This window comes from Astyanax mexicanus, chromosome 9, assembly GCF_023375975.1.
Source record: "Astyanax mexicanus isolate ESR-SI-001 chromosome 9, AstMex3_surface, whole genome shotgun sequence".
Classification (NCBI taxonomy): domain Eukaryota; kingdom Metazoa; phylum Chordata; class Actinopteri; order Characiformes; family Acestrorhamphidae; genus Astyanax; species Astyanax mexicanus.
In genome coordinates this window covers 14,154,721-14,167,659 of record NC_064416.1, presented here as the reverse complement: position 1 = coordinate 14,167,659, position 12,939 = coordinate 14,154,721, and the positions used below count along the sequence as shown (strand labels likewise).

The window sequence follows — 12,939 nt, the reverse complement described above, 5'->3', positions numbered from 1 at the left end:
GTTCAGCTGAAATGTCAGTTTCATACACCTCCTTTAGCTCAAACCATCATAAAGGTCAGTGATATTTTGGAGAGCCATGTCATCTGCTGGTGTTGGTCCACTGTGTTATTTCAAGTCCAAAGTCAGGGAAGTGTTTTCCCAGAAAATATTATAGCACTTCATGTTTCCTTCTGCTGTCAACTTTTATGGAGATATAGATTTCATTTTCCAGCAGGACTTGTCACACTGCCCACACTGCCAAAAATGCCAATAGATCTCATAATATTCAAATTTTCTGAGACACTGATTTTTAAAATTCCATTGGCTGTAAGCCATAATCATCAACAATAAAAGAAATAAAAGCTTAAAACAGATCACTCTGTGTGTAATACATCAATATAATATAGGAGTTCCACATTTTAAACTGAATTACTGAAATAAAGTAAGTTTTCAATAATATTCTATTTTTTTGGGATGCACTAGCATATTGAATATCCTGATAACATCAGAGCACAGTGTGTGAATGTGTGTTCATTCATCTGACCTTATTTACAGAATATAGGTATGCTGAGTTAGTGAAGGAGATAACATTAGCTTTTTTAAATGCTTTAACTAAAGGTTTGACAAGTATTGACCTGATTTCTGGAACAAAATGTTAAGATATGAAATGTTTTAGCCTTAAAATATTTAGCTACAGTCATTTGGCCATGCTAAGAAAAAACAGAGCTAAATGAGCTGTTCACTGAACTTAACTATCTGATTAAATTCTTAATTTCTGATCAATATTTAGAAATGGGTCTGGGCTCTTATAGGCTAAGCTAACCTAGCTAGTTAGTTAGCTAACCGTCACCCAGCCCTGCTTATACTAGGCAGGTGGTTAAGGTAGCTAGCTAGCAAGCTAGGTCAGCATGCTAACTAGCTAGAAAAGTCTATTATTTAGATAGCTTAGCTAACCTAATCGCTATCTAGCTTTCACGAGTGCATAAAATGTTCGGCTAGTTAGTTAGCCTAGCAACATATTAACCATAAAAGCAGCTAAACCCAAGGCTTCACTGAGTCTGGAACCAGGGGTGGTGCACCAAATCCACTGGACTACTATCTACACCATAGACATGTACATAGACGCCACATCGACCGGCCGCCATATTGGAGGAGTCAACCATGTAGCCCAGTGCATTTATTAGTACTTAGGAAGGTGTTTAATAAACCTATAATAATCACAACTCTACCAATTTGTACCTGATTTTCACACGTTTTGGTTTGTTACAAACGGCAGAGATGTAGTAATGATACAGGACGCTGTCACACATTACTAACACATGCTTTCATGCTACAGGTTTCATAAAGTTTGTAAGCAAATAAATGGCCATGACGTTTTCATGACTTTTCCATGTCTTCAAGGCAAATTGTCATGACTATACGATTTTTAAAACATCAGTGCAGACATGGAAAATAAAACCACAATTTAAAACTAAAACTCTAATGACAAAAAAACATTTCTTTAAACAATGTTGAGACTATCTTTAATAATAAGAATACAATGTTTGTCAGATCCAACGAGCTCCAATGTGAAGGGCTATATTACTAATTGGCAAATGTCCATGTATTTTTATTTTTCCAAAACCTATCCAGGCCTGGAAATTGTTATTTTCACATTACATGACCTTTACATGTTGTACTACTGTACGAACCCTGATGCAAACATAATTTGTATTATGCTCTTTAACAAAGATGTAAACATGTATGAATTAATTAATTTTATATTTATATGTACATACATTATATGTGTATTTACAATGTATGTACAAGAGCATAATAGTTCTTATATACACAGTATGTGTGTAATATAATTATGTATGGCATTAATGCTATACCACGTCTGTCTCTGTTAAAGAGCATAATACAAAGTATTTCAACGTATTTGTAAAGTTTGACAGCGTTCTGTGTCATTACTATATCTCTGCTGTTTGTAACAAACCAACCCGTGTGAAAATCGGGTACAAATTGGTAGAGTTTATTATAGGTGTATTAAACACCTTCCTCAGTACTAATTAATGCACTTGGGGCGCATGGTTGACTCCTCCAATATGGCGGCTTACACACTTACTACGGCTGCGCAGTAGGCTGCACCTTGCGCCACACAGACTACACAGCTAGCGAGCTAGTCAGCTAGCCAGCAAGCTTGTTAGCAACTCAGCTAACCTACAAATATTAACTACTACTGTCTGACTGACTGTGCTGCTCTAATATCAGCTATCTACCCGGCGCTTATTCAGCGTTAGGAAGCTAACGCTAGCTAACGCTACTCACCGGATCCTGGCGCTTCAGAAAAGCTGCAGAACAGCGCAGCGTTTTCAATTTGACGTTACAGTCGGTCCATCGGCCTAGCGTGCCTTTCGAGCCCATAACACGAATTAAAACAGAATTCTTGACCCAAAAGCCTGGAACAGAGCTGCACAGCCTCCGCTACTACTTAAAAAAACATGTCTGTACGCTGGAAAATCCGCTATAAATCCTGAAGTTTGCGATTAAAGATAGCTAACCGGAGATAAACACCCGCAGTGGCGTTACTTGCCAACGGCGACAGGTAGGCGGGTCTACGGAGGGTTGCCAGATTGCGAGGGAATCTCATCCTGCAGTTTTACAAAATCCCCCATTCGTCAAAAGAAGTCATTATTGTAAGATAGATAGTCATAACTATGAGATAGTAAGTCATAATCATAATATATGAGATATTAAGTCATAATTACGAAATACTTAGTCATAATTATGATATAAAATATACTAAGTTATAATTATGAGAGAGTAAGTCCTAATTATTATATATGAGATAATAAGTAAATTATTATTATTATTATTATTATTATTATTATTATTATTATTATTATTATTATTATTATTATTGTTATTATTATTATTATAAGTAAATTATAATGATAAATTATGATATACTGTCATAATTATGATATGTGAGATACTAAGTAAAACTTATGAGATAGTAATTCATAATTAAGAGATAGGAAGTTATAATTATGATATATGAAATTCTAAGTCATAATTATGATATATGAGATACTAAGTAGTAATTATGAGATTATTATTATGGGATACTTGGTATTTCACTTAATATCTCATAATTATGACATAGTATCTCATAATTATGACTTACTACATCATTAATATGACTTATCTCATAATTATGACCTTTTTTTAAGCAGTGAAAATGGACTTCCATACTTAACCCCTTATCACTAAACTGAAATACTGTACTGATGTATTTAATTCTAAAAAAATTAATGATAAGTATAAGTATTTTATGAATAACCCATAGGAGCATAGACCCACATCTGAATATTGATGCCAAACTAAGAATAAATTCAGTGAGCATCTCATTTATGTTTATTTGTGGGCATTAGACGAATATTATATGGATGTAACATTAATAAACATAATTTTCTAAAAGCCATAATAACTATAATGTTAAACTAAAATGTAAATGTTAAAGAATTAGGCATTTATGATGCACTAGGCTCCCTGTTTCAGCTGCATATGTGCCCACTAAAAATGAATGCATTATATGTAAATACAATGCAAATATTTGAATGAACCTTAGTTATAAGCTTAGTAGGGACATTTAGCTCAAGTTTTCATGAGTCTCTGTTATGGATTATCTTTTTTATAATTTTTATCCCATTTTCTACCTAATTTAAACAGCCAATTATTCAGCCCACTCATTAGGACTCTCCCTATCACTAGTGATGCCCCAACACCAGGAGGGTGAAGACTATCATTGCCGAGTATCCAATGTGCTCGGAGGAAAGCACAACGACTCGGTTCCAATACATCAGCTCACAAACGCCTTGTGCTCAGCGACATTACTCTTTAGAGTGATGTAGGGAGAGAGTGCCATCTACCCACCCAGTGAGAGCAAGGCCAATTGTTCTCTTAGGGCTCCGGTAGGCAAGCTACATAAACAGGATTCTATCCGATGATCTCATGATCATAGAAGCAGCGTTTTAGTCTGCTGGACCACTCGGAGCCTGCTTTGGATAATCTTTATTTTAGGCTGTATACAGATGCAATGCAGTGGTGATGGATCTTATAAACCAATAGAATGTCAAAAATATATATGTATACTCATCCAACCACAATTAAACTCACTCATTGTATCAATGTGTTGTCAAATATCAATATTTTTATTTAAACATATACACCCCCTATGCCACCAATTTGATTTACTAAAGTTGTTGCTTCATTACTTTACATGGTGGTGCTAATCAAATAAATAGGGTAAACCTGTTATGAAGAATATTGGTAAATTCTGTGAAACTGACACCAATAAAATCATAATTCCTGGTGCTTATTTATGAGTATTTTATCCTCTTCAGTAACACAAAGGCCTTGAAGTATCGTAGACAATTGTAATATATTGCAATATATTTTCAGTATCACAGAACCACAGTATCGTGATATTACTGCTATCATGGGCAATGCACTGTGATAATATCGTCTTGTGATTCCCACCTGTACTATTTTATTAGGATGCACTCTTCATGCACATGTGCCTTGGTGGACTATTCTCAAAAATACCAACATGGCAACACAAGGAAACTTCTAAGAAAGGTAGCAGCAGCCACCAAATAGAAGAATGAGGACAGAGACACTGCTGTCACAACAGGCTTATGTTGAGCCTGAGACGAGAATTAGCTGTAGTGAGCTGGGGATGATTGTTTGATCCCGGGTTGAAATGCCGAACATCTAAATTCTCATTGGGCTAGTTTTAACACCTAATACATTCACACTAATAGACAGCTCACAGGCCGCACACACGGAAAGTCAGAGCTTTAAAGACTAATCCTTTTGAATTTTAACCAGGGGACAAGCCCTACAACTGCACTACTATTATTACACACACACAGTTGCTTGATCTATTTTCAGGTATCCTTCACACCAGCCCACTACCCAAGCAAACACACACAACCACACAGACAAACACACACACACCTGTCCTGTTCTGACTTCCACCTATTTCTATTTCTTACATAAGCTGATCTCATGTTATATAAAGCTCGCACCTGATAAAGTCTGACACACATTCTGCATTGTGCCACCGTGTGCCCTTGTGTGGTGTAAATGTGTGTTTTATACCCACAGGAATATTCACATTGTTGAGGTATAGGTGGAAATGTGCTAATACTGTCAGAATCACTCAGAGAGGCCTGAGAGAGATCAGCATTACAGTCTAAAGGATTTGGCAGGGTGTCCCTCCGCTCTGTCAGCGTATCAGTGATGGACAGTCACAGTGGCACAATGCCGCATAGTCTGGGGAACTGGCATGCCTCTCCACTGACTATGGAAAGGTTACTGAATAAATAGCTTATACAGCTTTTGTGGGCAAACTATATTAGTCTAGATGACATCTAGCGTATTTATTATATACCATTGCTGTCATGCTAAAACCATTTTTCTCTATTATTGCTGTTTTTTAGTATTTGATATACAGCAAATTTGCCAGTTTTGAACATTGTACCTGCATTTCATAAAGAACAGACCAATATAAATGCCCTAACATTGTTAATCTACTTACTTTAAGTTATATCAATTGTTTAAATGCACATACACAGGTAGAGAATTATTGCCAATAGAAGAGCATTTTCTAGGGTAGTTTAACATCAACCTGTCTGCACCATGCATGCACCAAGGCATGGGCCAGAAAGGTATAAAGCAGGGGTGTCAAACTAATTTTGGCCGAGGGCCACATTGGCATATTGGCTGTCCTCTGAGGGCCAGATGTAACTTATAAATGTAATAAAATGTAACCAAATGTAATATAAAATGAATGTAATTACTCCTTAATGTTAAATAACTCTCAATATATTATTTATTCAATCAAATATTACAGTTGCATGGAAAAAATGTTTGCTTGTTGCTCTATTAACATAAATCCTTTTAATTTGTCATGTTATGAAATCCAAAAACTCCATCAATCAAGAACCAAACTATTCAAGTGAATAGAAATTACATCAAGTACAAGTTATATTAACTTTGATCAAAACGTTTGATACTGAAATAAGGCTTAATAAATATAAAATCAAAAATTGTGAGCTGTGAAGAACATTAGCAGTTCCTCACCCAACCACTAGTCGGAGCTGCAGCAGCACAAGCCCGCAGTCTTTACTAAGTCAGAGCTACAGGCCAGCCACGGGCTACAGAGCTCAGCTGAGCCAGTCTGGAGCGTTTTTAAAATGTTTAAGTTCTTCTGTGTATGAAATAAAGATTTTTAACCCCACTAACCGGATAATACAGCTCTCTACAGTTCATCTTTCAGCCCAAGCAGCTAACAGCAGCAGTTTAGAACAGCCGTCACGGAATCACTGCTCGGATTACATTAAAAACAGGTCAGTTAGCGCGCTGCTAACCTCATATTTTTTTATAACTACGGAGTTTATTGGAGGTTATTGAAAGGGTTATTGGGGGCAGAAATCAGTAAAGGCTGGTTAGATAAGTGATTCACGTCCTCGTCCTTTGCTGAGGTGAAACTGCGACTAGCGCTGTCACAGTGATGCTTATTAATGTCATTAAAACAGATTTTGTCAGGTATTGTCTTATAAATATTTACACATAACTTATATCTCTCCTAAAAAGCGTTTATTTTGGTCAGTAACACTCTTCGTAACACAAAAGGCATACCGGTCTTTCGCCTTGAAGCACAGCCGTCCGTCTGCATCAACTTCTCTTTTTCTGGACATTATGGGATAAACATTTGTATGTCTCAATTCCATCCGCGAAGTTACGCCTTCCCTCCGGCAGGGTTTCCACATCAATGACTACACTGCCGTGTAGTGGCAGTAAGCCGTAACTTTGCGGGTAATACAATCGACAAGCATTGTGGGAAATGTAGTTTTTGGTCAAAGAACGCTCCTGACCTATTTATTATAGACACTAAGATCTTACAAGGTCTCGCGGGCCACATAAAAGGACGTGGCGGGCCACATCTGGCCCGCGGGCCTTGTGTTTGACACATGTGGTATAAAGCCTCCCAGTATTGAGCTGTGAAGCAGTGGAGCTGGGATCTCTGGAATGATGGAGCTCCATCCACTACTTTTGGGATTTAGAGTTTGGAATTTGGGGATGAGGTTGGTGATCATCATCCAACAGCCTGACCTCACTAATGATCTTTTTTCTAAATGCAATCAAATCCTTAAAGCAATAATTCAATTTTGTAGTAAGCCTTCCAACAAAAGCAGGATAAGGTATTTTTAATATCACTGATTTTGTAAGAATTAGTGAATCACTGGGTGTCCCAATACTTTTGTCTGTTTATTAAAAAAAAATATGTTGTTTCTCCAACATGGAAACATTTCTAAAAGAGCAGTCCAACAAAATCATCTAATCTAATTAATCATGAACATGGTGTCTGAAGTAAGGTAAGGCCAAAAGTTTTTAGTTGTCCAGATCAAATCCAGGTATATTTTTTATGGATTGGGTATAGGTGTTTTAATCTGAATCCAGTTCCAAGAATTTAGTAAACCAATGTACTGTAGTGTTTTAAAGGTACTGGAAGAATAATTATTAGGGTCAGACTGAATTATAAGATATTAGATACAATATAAAACAGTAAGTCTAAAAAAGTCACTACTAAGTCCAGAATCTCATTATATAAAACAATGCCTGATTATAATGAATACACAGTCATTTATTTAAACTGTAACTAAAAATAAAGTGATTTAATCAGTATTAATCTGCAGCACGTTATCTAAAATGTGTGTCTGTATTCAGGTCATTCCTTTTTTATATTTTATAAGATACTAAACCAATTATGCTGTATATACAGAAATAAAAACATTAATCTGACAGCAACAGTTTGTCTACTGTCTGTAACAAGGTGTGGACTTTATGATCTTATGATATTTTATGGTAATTTATGATTGTGCCCTGCTTTAGCACATTCAGACTACTACTACTACTACTACTACATTTATACAGTGTCTCTGTATAAAATCAGTGATTATGTGCTAAGTTCACTCTCAGTCTTTACCTCCACAGTTCTGCAGCTCTGCTGCTGCAGTGCATTTATTTACTCTTGTAAATATATGAAGTTTTGTTTGATGCAGTGGAGCAAAGATTTATGGCTGACTTTGTTTTACTTTGTCCTTGTGTGACCAACACACACTCAAACACACACAAACACACACATACACACACACACACACACACACACACACACACACACACACACACACACACACACACACACACACACACACACACACACACACACACACACACACACAGGCACATTCACACGTTCACCAGGCTCTGTGACAGTAAAGGCAGCTGGTCTGATTGTTAGCATTGCTGTGTCTGTGTGCTATAATTATTTACCTGCCATCTGTCACACATAAAACCCATTGTCTCAGGGCCCGTCCTTTAGTAGCTCAGACCGACCACCTCAGGTACTGTACTCCTTCCTCTTCTTTTAGTTCCTTTACACTGAACTATTCTACTGAACTACTGTAAACTGTAACTGTGTGGTAGACAAATTTTCATTTATTTGACTTACATACAAATGAGAAAGGTCTTTTTATATAAAAGTTCTGTAACAAGATCAAACTTTTTTTATATTGACACTTTTAGGTAACGACTAAGCCCTCGTTTTTATTTTTATAGTATTTAATTGTTGTTATATAGAGTGTTTCAGAGGTACATTTTCCAGATTACGCTCACTATACTAATACCAGTTCTTGTCTTTTTTCCTTACTGCAGGATTCACAATGGCAGATGAGTGAGTACCATTTACACATTTATCACAATAGTACATATATTTTTTCTTTTAGTCTTTGAGGATCTTTTCATTTTCATCAGCCCACTAGCCGAAGTGTATTTGCTTTATGATGATCTACATGAATTTTTACATTTATTTTAATGATAAGATCTTTGACTCTTTTAAACACTCACATTTAATCTCTTCTTTTTTTCTCTTTGTCTCTGTCCACTCTCTGTTAAAACCTCCGCAGTGTAAGTGTTTATATTTTCTATTGGTCTAAATTATTTCTAAATTACACATCTGTACTTTTGTATCTGTATCTTTTTAATTTTCATAACATAATTTAATTACATAATTACATCATTTACATCTATCTTAATGTAAAACTAGAGTTTCTTTTAAGTAATTTATTGCAATACAAAGCTACTTAAATCCAGACAAAACTTACAAACTATATATATCCTCTTTAGATTAATCTCTCAATATGTTAACTTTGGTAAATAAAACAAAATTTCATTTTGTTTAATTTTAAGAATGTATTCATTTATTTTGCCAAAATAGTAATAAATATATATATATATATATATATATATATGGTGTGATTTTCTTTTTCATCCATGCAGGACGCACCATCACCCATGTCCCCTCGACCCCAGGCTAAGGTATTCCATACCCACTACATTCAGACACATTCAGATCTCCTTAACTTCATTTACCGTTATGTGTTGATATATTTTTCGAAGTCTATAGTGAATTAAAAAAGAAGTGAATTCAAATATAAGTGTTGTTTTGTTTTGTTGTTTTGTAGCCCAAGTCTAAGATCTCAGCCTCCAGGAAGCTCTCTCTCAAGGTAAGCAGTTCCATTGTCTTTAATAGATTTATCTTGTGATGGAGATGTATGAGTGAGAAGATATGTTTGAGAAGTTGTTTATATGAGGGGTTTTGTTGTTAGATTCTGCTGCTGCAAAGAGCAATGGAGGATCTGGAGCAGGAGAAAACGGACCGGGATGAAGAGAAGGTGCGCTACCTGGGGGAGAAACTCCCACCTCTACAGCTGTCTGGTCTTGCCATGGACGAATTACAGGTAAGAGACTAGAGAATTCATATATTCCAATAAATGACCATATCACTTGGGAAACTGTAATTACTGTATTTTGTCATAATTGAATAATAAGAGTTACATGAAAGTGAATATCAAACACTGTTCTGTCCTTAAGGTAAAACTACCAAAACCTCAAAACTGTTATGTAGCAGTCTTTACTCATTCCTTCACTACTGAAAGACTAAAAGCATCAGCAACAGGACCAGTCAAAATTTGGACGTACCTTCTCATTTAATGTTTTGATTGTTTAAAAAATTCCTACAAATTTTACTTCATATTTTGGATTACTTTATTATTAGTCTACAATGCAGAACATTTTAAAATGATGAAAACCCACTACATTTATGGTGTGTCCAAACCTTTGACTGGTACTGTACTTTAAAACAACACAAAAGAAAGGCTAAAAAGGCTGAGACCTAACAATAGCTGACAGTGTGGAGCAATGAAGTATAACTAGGTGCTGGATGGGTGCTAGGCTAAAAGCTAACCTTAGGCTGCCCCAAACAGCAATCTGTCTCTTCAGCTAGTTAACCACATACCACACCACCAACTGGACATAATAGGATACAGAGAGGACAGCAACAGCCCTTGTTACCATACAAAACATATTTTACCCCACAAGCCCTTCAGAAAAAAACTAATTTTTCTTAAAATCTGAGGTAAAATAACAGGGTGGAGAAATAGCATCTGATCCCCAATGTCACCCAAGTCACATACTTACAATTTATAAACTAAATACTAAATAAATACTTTCTGTGGCATCCATAAAAAAACAGGCAGAAAGCAATGAATTAAATACATAATTTATAATTCTATCCTAAATAAACTAAATAGAAGAGTGCACAGGTAGGATTTTCATATGACTGACAATAATGATGTGTGTCTGTGTCTGCAGAAACTTTGCAAACAACTCCACGCTAAAGTCGACGCGGTGGATGAGGAGAGGTACGACTTTGAAGCAAAAGTTGTCAAGAACAACAAAGAAGTGAGTATAAATGCCAACGTTAATAATGTTATCAGGATGTATGTTGAGACGTTGGGTGACAAAAATTCAATGTCATGACAACTCTAGTGCCAACATTAAACTGATATGGAATACATAGGACAGCTGACGTACTGTAGATTTTGTTGGTTTTAAGCTGTGATGTTATGTAACCCAAATCCAACATCTTCCAAACATGAATTGACATGAATTATTAATTATTTATTATTTATTTGTATTAATTATTTAGTTGTGAGTTATGGTGACCAAAATGCAACATCTAAAAAAACTATATATACTTTAATATAGTGATGGTAATCAAATGCTGGTTTTTGAAGGAAATGTGCCCAAATTTTAACATCTGTACAGCGATGAAGCCCAATGTTAACCCTGAGGTGTGTTTTTATAGGATATGTGACTTGGATTTTTTTAACCAAAATTCAACATCTTTATAAAGCTGGAGCTTGGTGTCAACCCAATTTTGTTCTTTAACTACAATTTAACATCTGACTGATGTGTGTGTGTAACAGATTCACGAGCTGAAGCTAAAAGTGCAGGATCTGGGGGGTAAGTTTAAGAAGCCTGCTCTGAGGAAAGTGCGAGTGTCCGCTGATGAAATGATGAGGGCGCTGCTTGGGTCCAAGCACAAGGGGTCTATGGACCTTCGAGCCAACCTCAAATCAGTAAAGAAAGAGGACATTAAACAAGAGAAGGTATTTACATATCCACATACACCTGTAAAACACATGTACTGTATTCTAGCCCACAGCCTTGCCTATATTAGTGTCTTACTACATCTACTGTCCTGAATTCATGGATGTGTTGCTGTTGAGCTAATGAGCTAATTATCAGGGGAAGTCTGCAGAAAGGGCTGGAGCCTGACACATATAGTCCACAGCCATCTGTGGCCTTCAGCCCAGGAGTAAAGCTGGCCTCGCTCCCTCTCTGGTGGGTGGGATGGTTGATACTTGCCAGCTCAGATGTCTGTAAGCTGATTTAACACAATAGAGGAGTTGGAATTCCTATCTCAGCGTGTTCAGCTGTCTGGTGTTGTTGCATCTGCTGCTGCAGTCTGAAGAGGTGCTGGCTTCCTGTGACTCAGAGGGTTGAGGGTGGGAACTGACAGCGGCTAAACTGGGAAGAATTAAAAAAAATCTAAATAGATATTAGCAAAACAATTGTGTTATTTTGTTTAAAATCAAAATAATTTAGTTTAAAATCTGCGAAAACTATCAAAATGTCATATCTGATTGACTGATGTGTGTATATTTTCTGCAGGTTCTAACCACAGAAGTAGGAGACTGGCGTAAGAACGTGGAGGCCATGTCAGGCATGGAGGGCAGGAAGAAGATGTTCGATGCTGCTGGAGGACAGTGAAGAGTGTGTACAGTTTTTGTATATAAGAGTGTGTGCATGTGTATTATGAGTAGGAACCAAAACTGAAAACTAAAAATTGATATTTGTCTGAGTCAGTTATACCTGGTCATACATGTTTGGGAGATAATTCCATCACAAATCTGAAGACTTGGAAGGCTTTTTACTGTGTAAAATTTAGAATTACCATTTAATAGCAGTTATCTTACTAATATTACTGAAATTGTGTGGTTTATGATGAGTTTTTAATTGGATGTTATCACTTAAAACGTATTGCACAGTCAGCAAAATTATGTTTTTAGGGTATGTGTATCTTCTGTAAAACAGTAAATGTAGAAATAAACTTTTCAATGCCATAACAGTGTTAGTGAGTTTCTTTAAAGACACACTGCATGAGAATAAGCCATCCACAATTGATATATTTAAATATATCAATATAACATATGCCTGTATAAATATATATATATATATATATTTATTTATTTATTTATGTATTTATTTATACAGGCATATGTATTTATAAATGCATACCACACACAATACATAGGTTTTAACTACATAACAGAGGTGTGAGGTCACTTGTATGTCAGCTGGGGTGGCCTATAATCTGAAATAGTCCAAATGTGTGAGTCATCCTAACAATTGCTTTTGTTCAAGGACAGCCGTGTCTAAACTGGTGCAGTGACAGCGTGACAGAGCGTGACAGACATTTCTGTGGGTGTTACTGCAAGAGGT

At 36.1% G+C, this 12,939-nt stretch overlaps 2 protein-coding genes across 18 annotated transcripts in view; one reads left to right on the top strand and one right to left on the bottom strand.

The window, feature by feature from the left end:
• The window catches only part of c2cd5 (C2 calcium dependent domain containing 5), a 36,875-nt gene extending 34,286 nt beyond the window's left edge, over positions 1 to 2,589 (bottom strand). For 8 of the 17 annotated variants that reach the window (XM_049483296.1, XM_049483297.1, XM_049483301.1 and 5 more), the window contains exon 1: positions 2,290 to 2,588. The gene's annotated coding sequence lies outside the window, so the exon portion shown is untranslated. Of the gene's footprint in view, positions 1 to 2,289 lie in introns of all 17 variants that reach the window. The other 9 variants (XM_049483294.1, XM_049483295.1, XM_049483299.1 and 6 more) reach the window with 2 other exon arrangements.
• Positions 2,590 to 9,329: 6,740 nt separating this feature from the next.
• Positions 9,330 to 12,563, top strand: tnni1c (troponin I, skeletal, slow c). Its single transcript, XM_015604473.3, has 6 exons — positions 9,330 to 9,408; positions 9,555 to 9,596; positions 9,699 to 9,830; positions 10,744 to 10,833; positions 11,361 to 11,543; positions 12,109 to 12,563. Exons 1-6 carry the CDS (start codon positions 9,364 to 9,366, stop codon positions 12,205 to 12,207), a joined length of 591 nt encoding a protein of 196 aa, XP_015459959.3. The 5' UTR covers positions 9,330 to 9,363; the 3' UTR covers positions 12,208 to 12,563.
• The last annotated feature ends 376 nt before the right edge of the window (positions 12,564 to 12,939 follow it).

Bases quoted from the DNA above. Each gene is read 5' to 3' on its own strand.
- tnni1c (XM_015604473.3), top strand. From the start codon at position 9,364: ATGCAGGACGCACCATCACCCATGTCCCCTCGACCCCAGGCTAAG. The intron at 10,834-11,360 runs GTGAGTATAAAT...TGTGTGTAACAG, and splicing joins TTGTCAAGAACAACAAAGAA to ATTCACGAGCTGAAGCTAAA. The intron at 11,544-12,108 runs GTATTTACATAT...TATTTTCTGCAG, and splicing joins AGGACATTAAACAAGAGAAG to GTTCTAACCACAGAAGTAGG.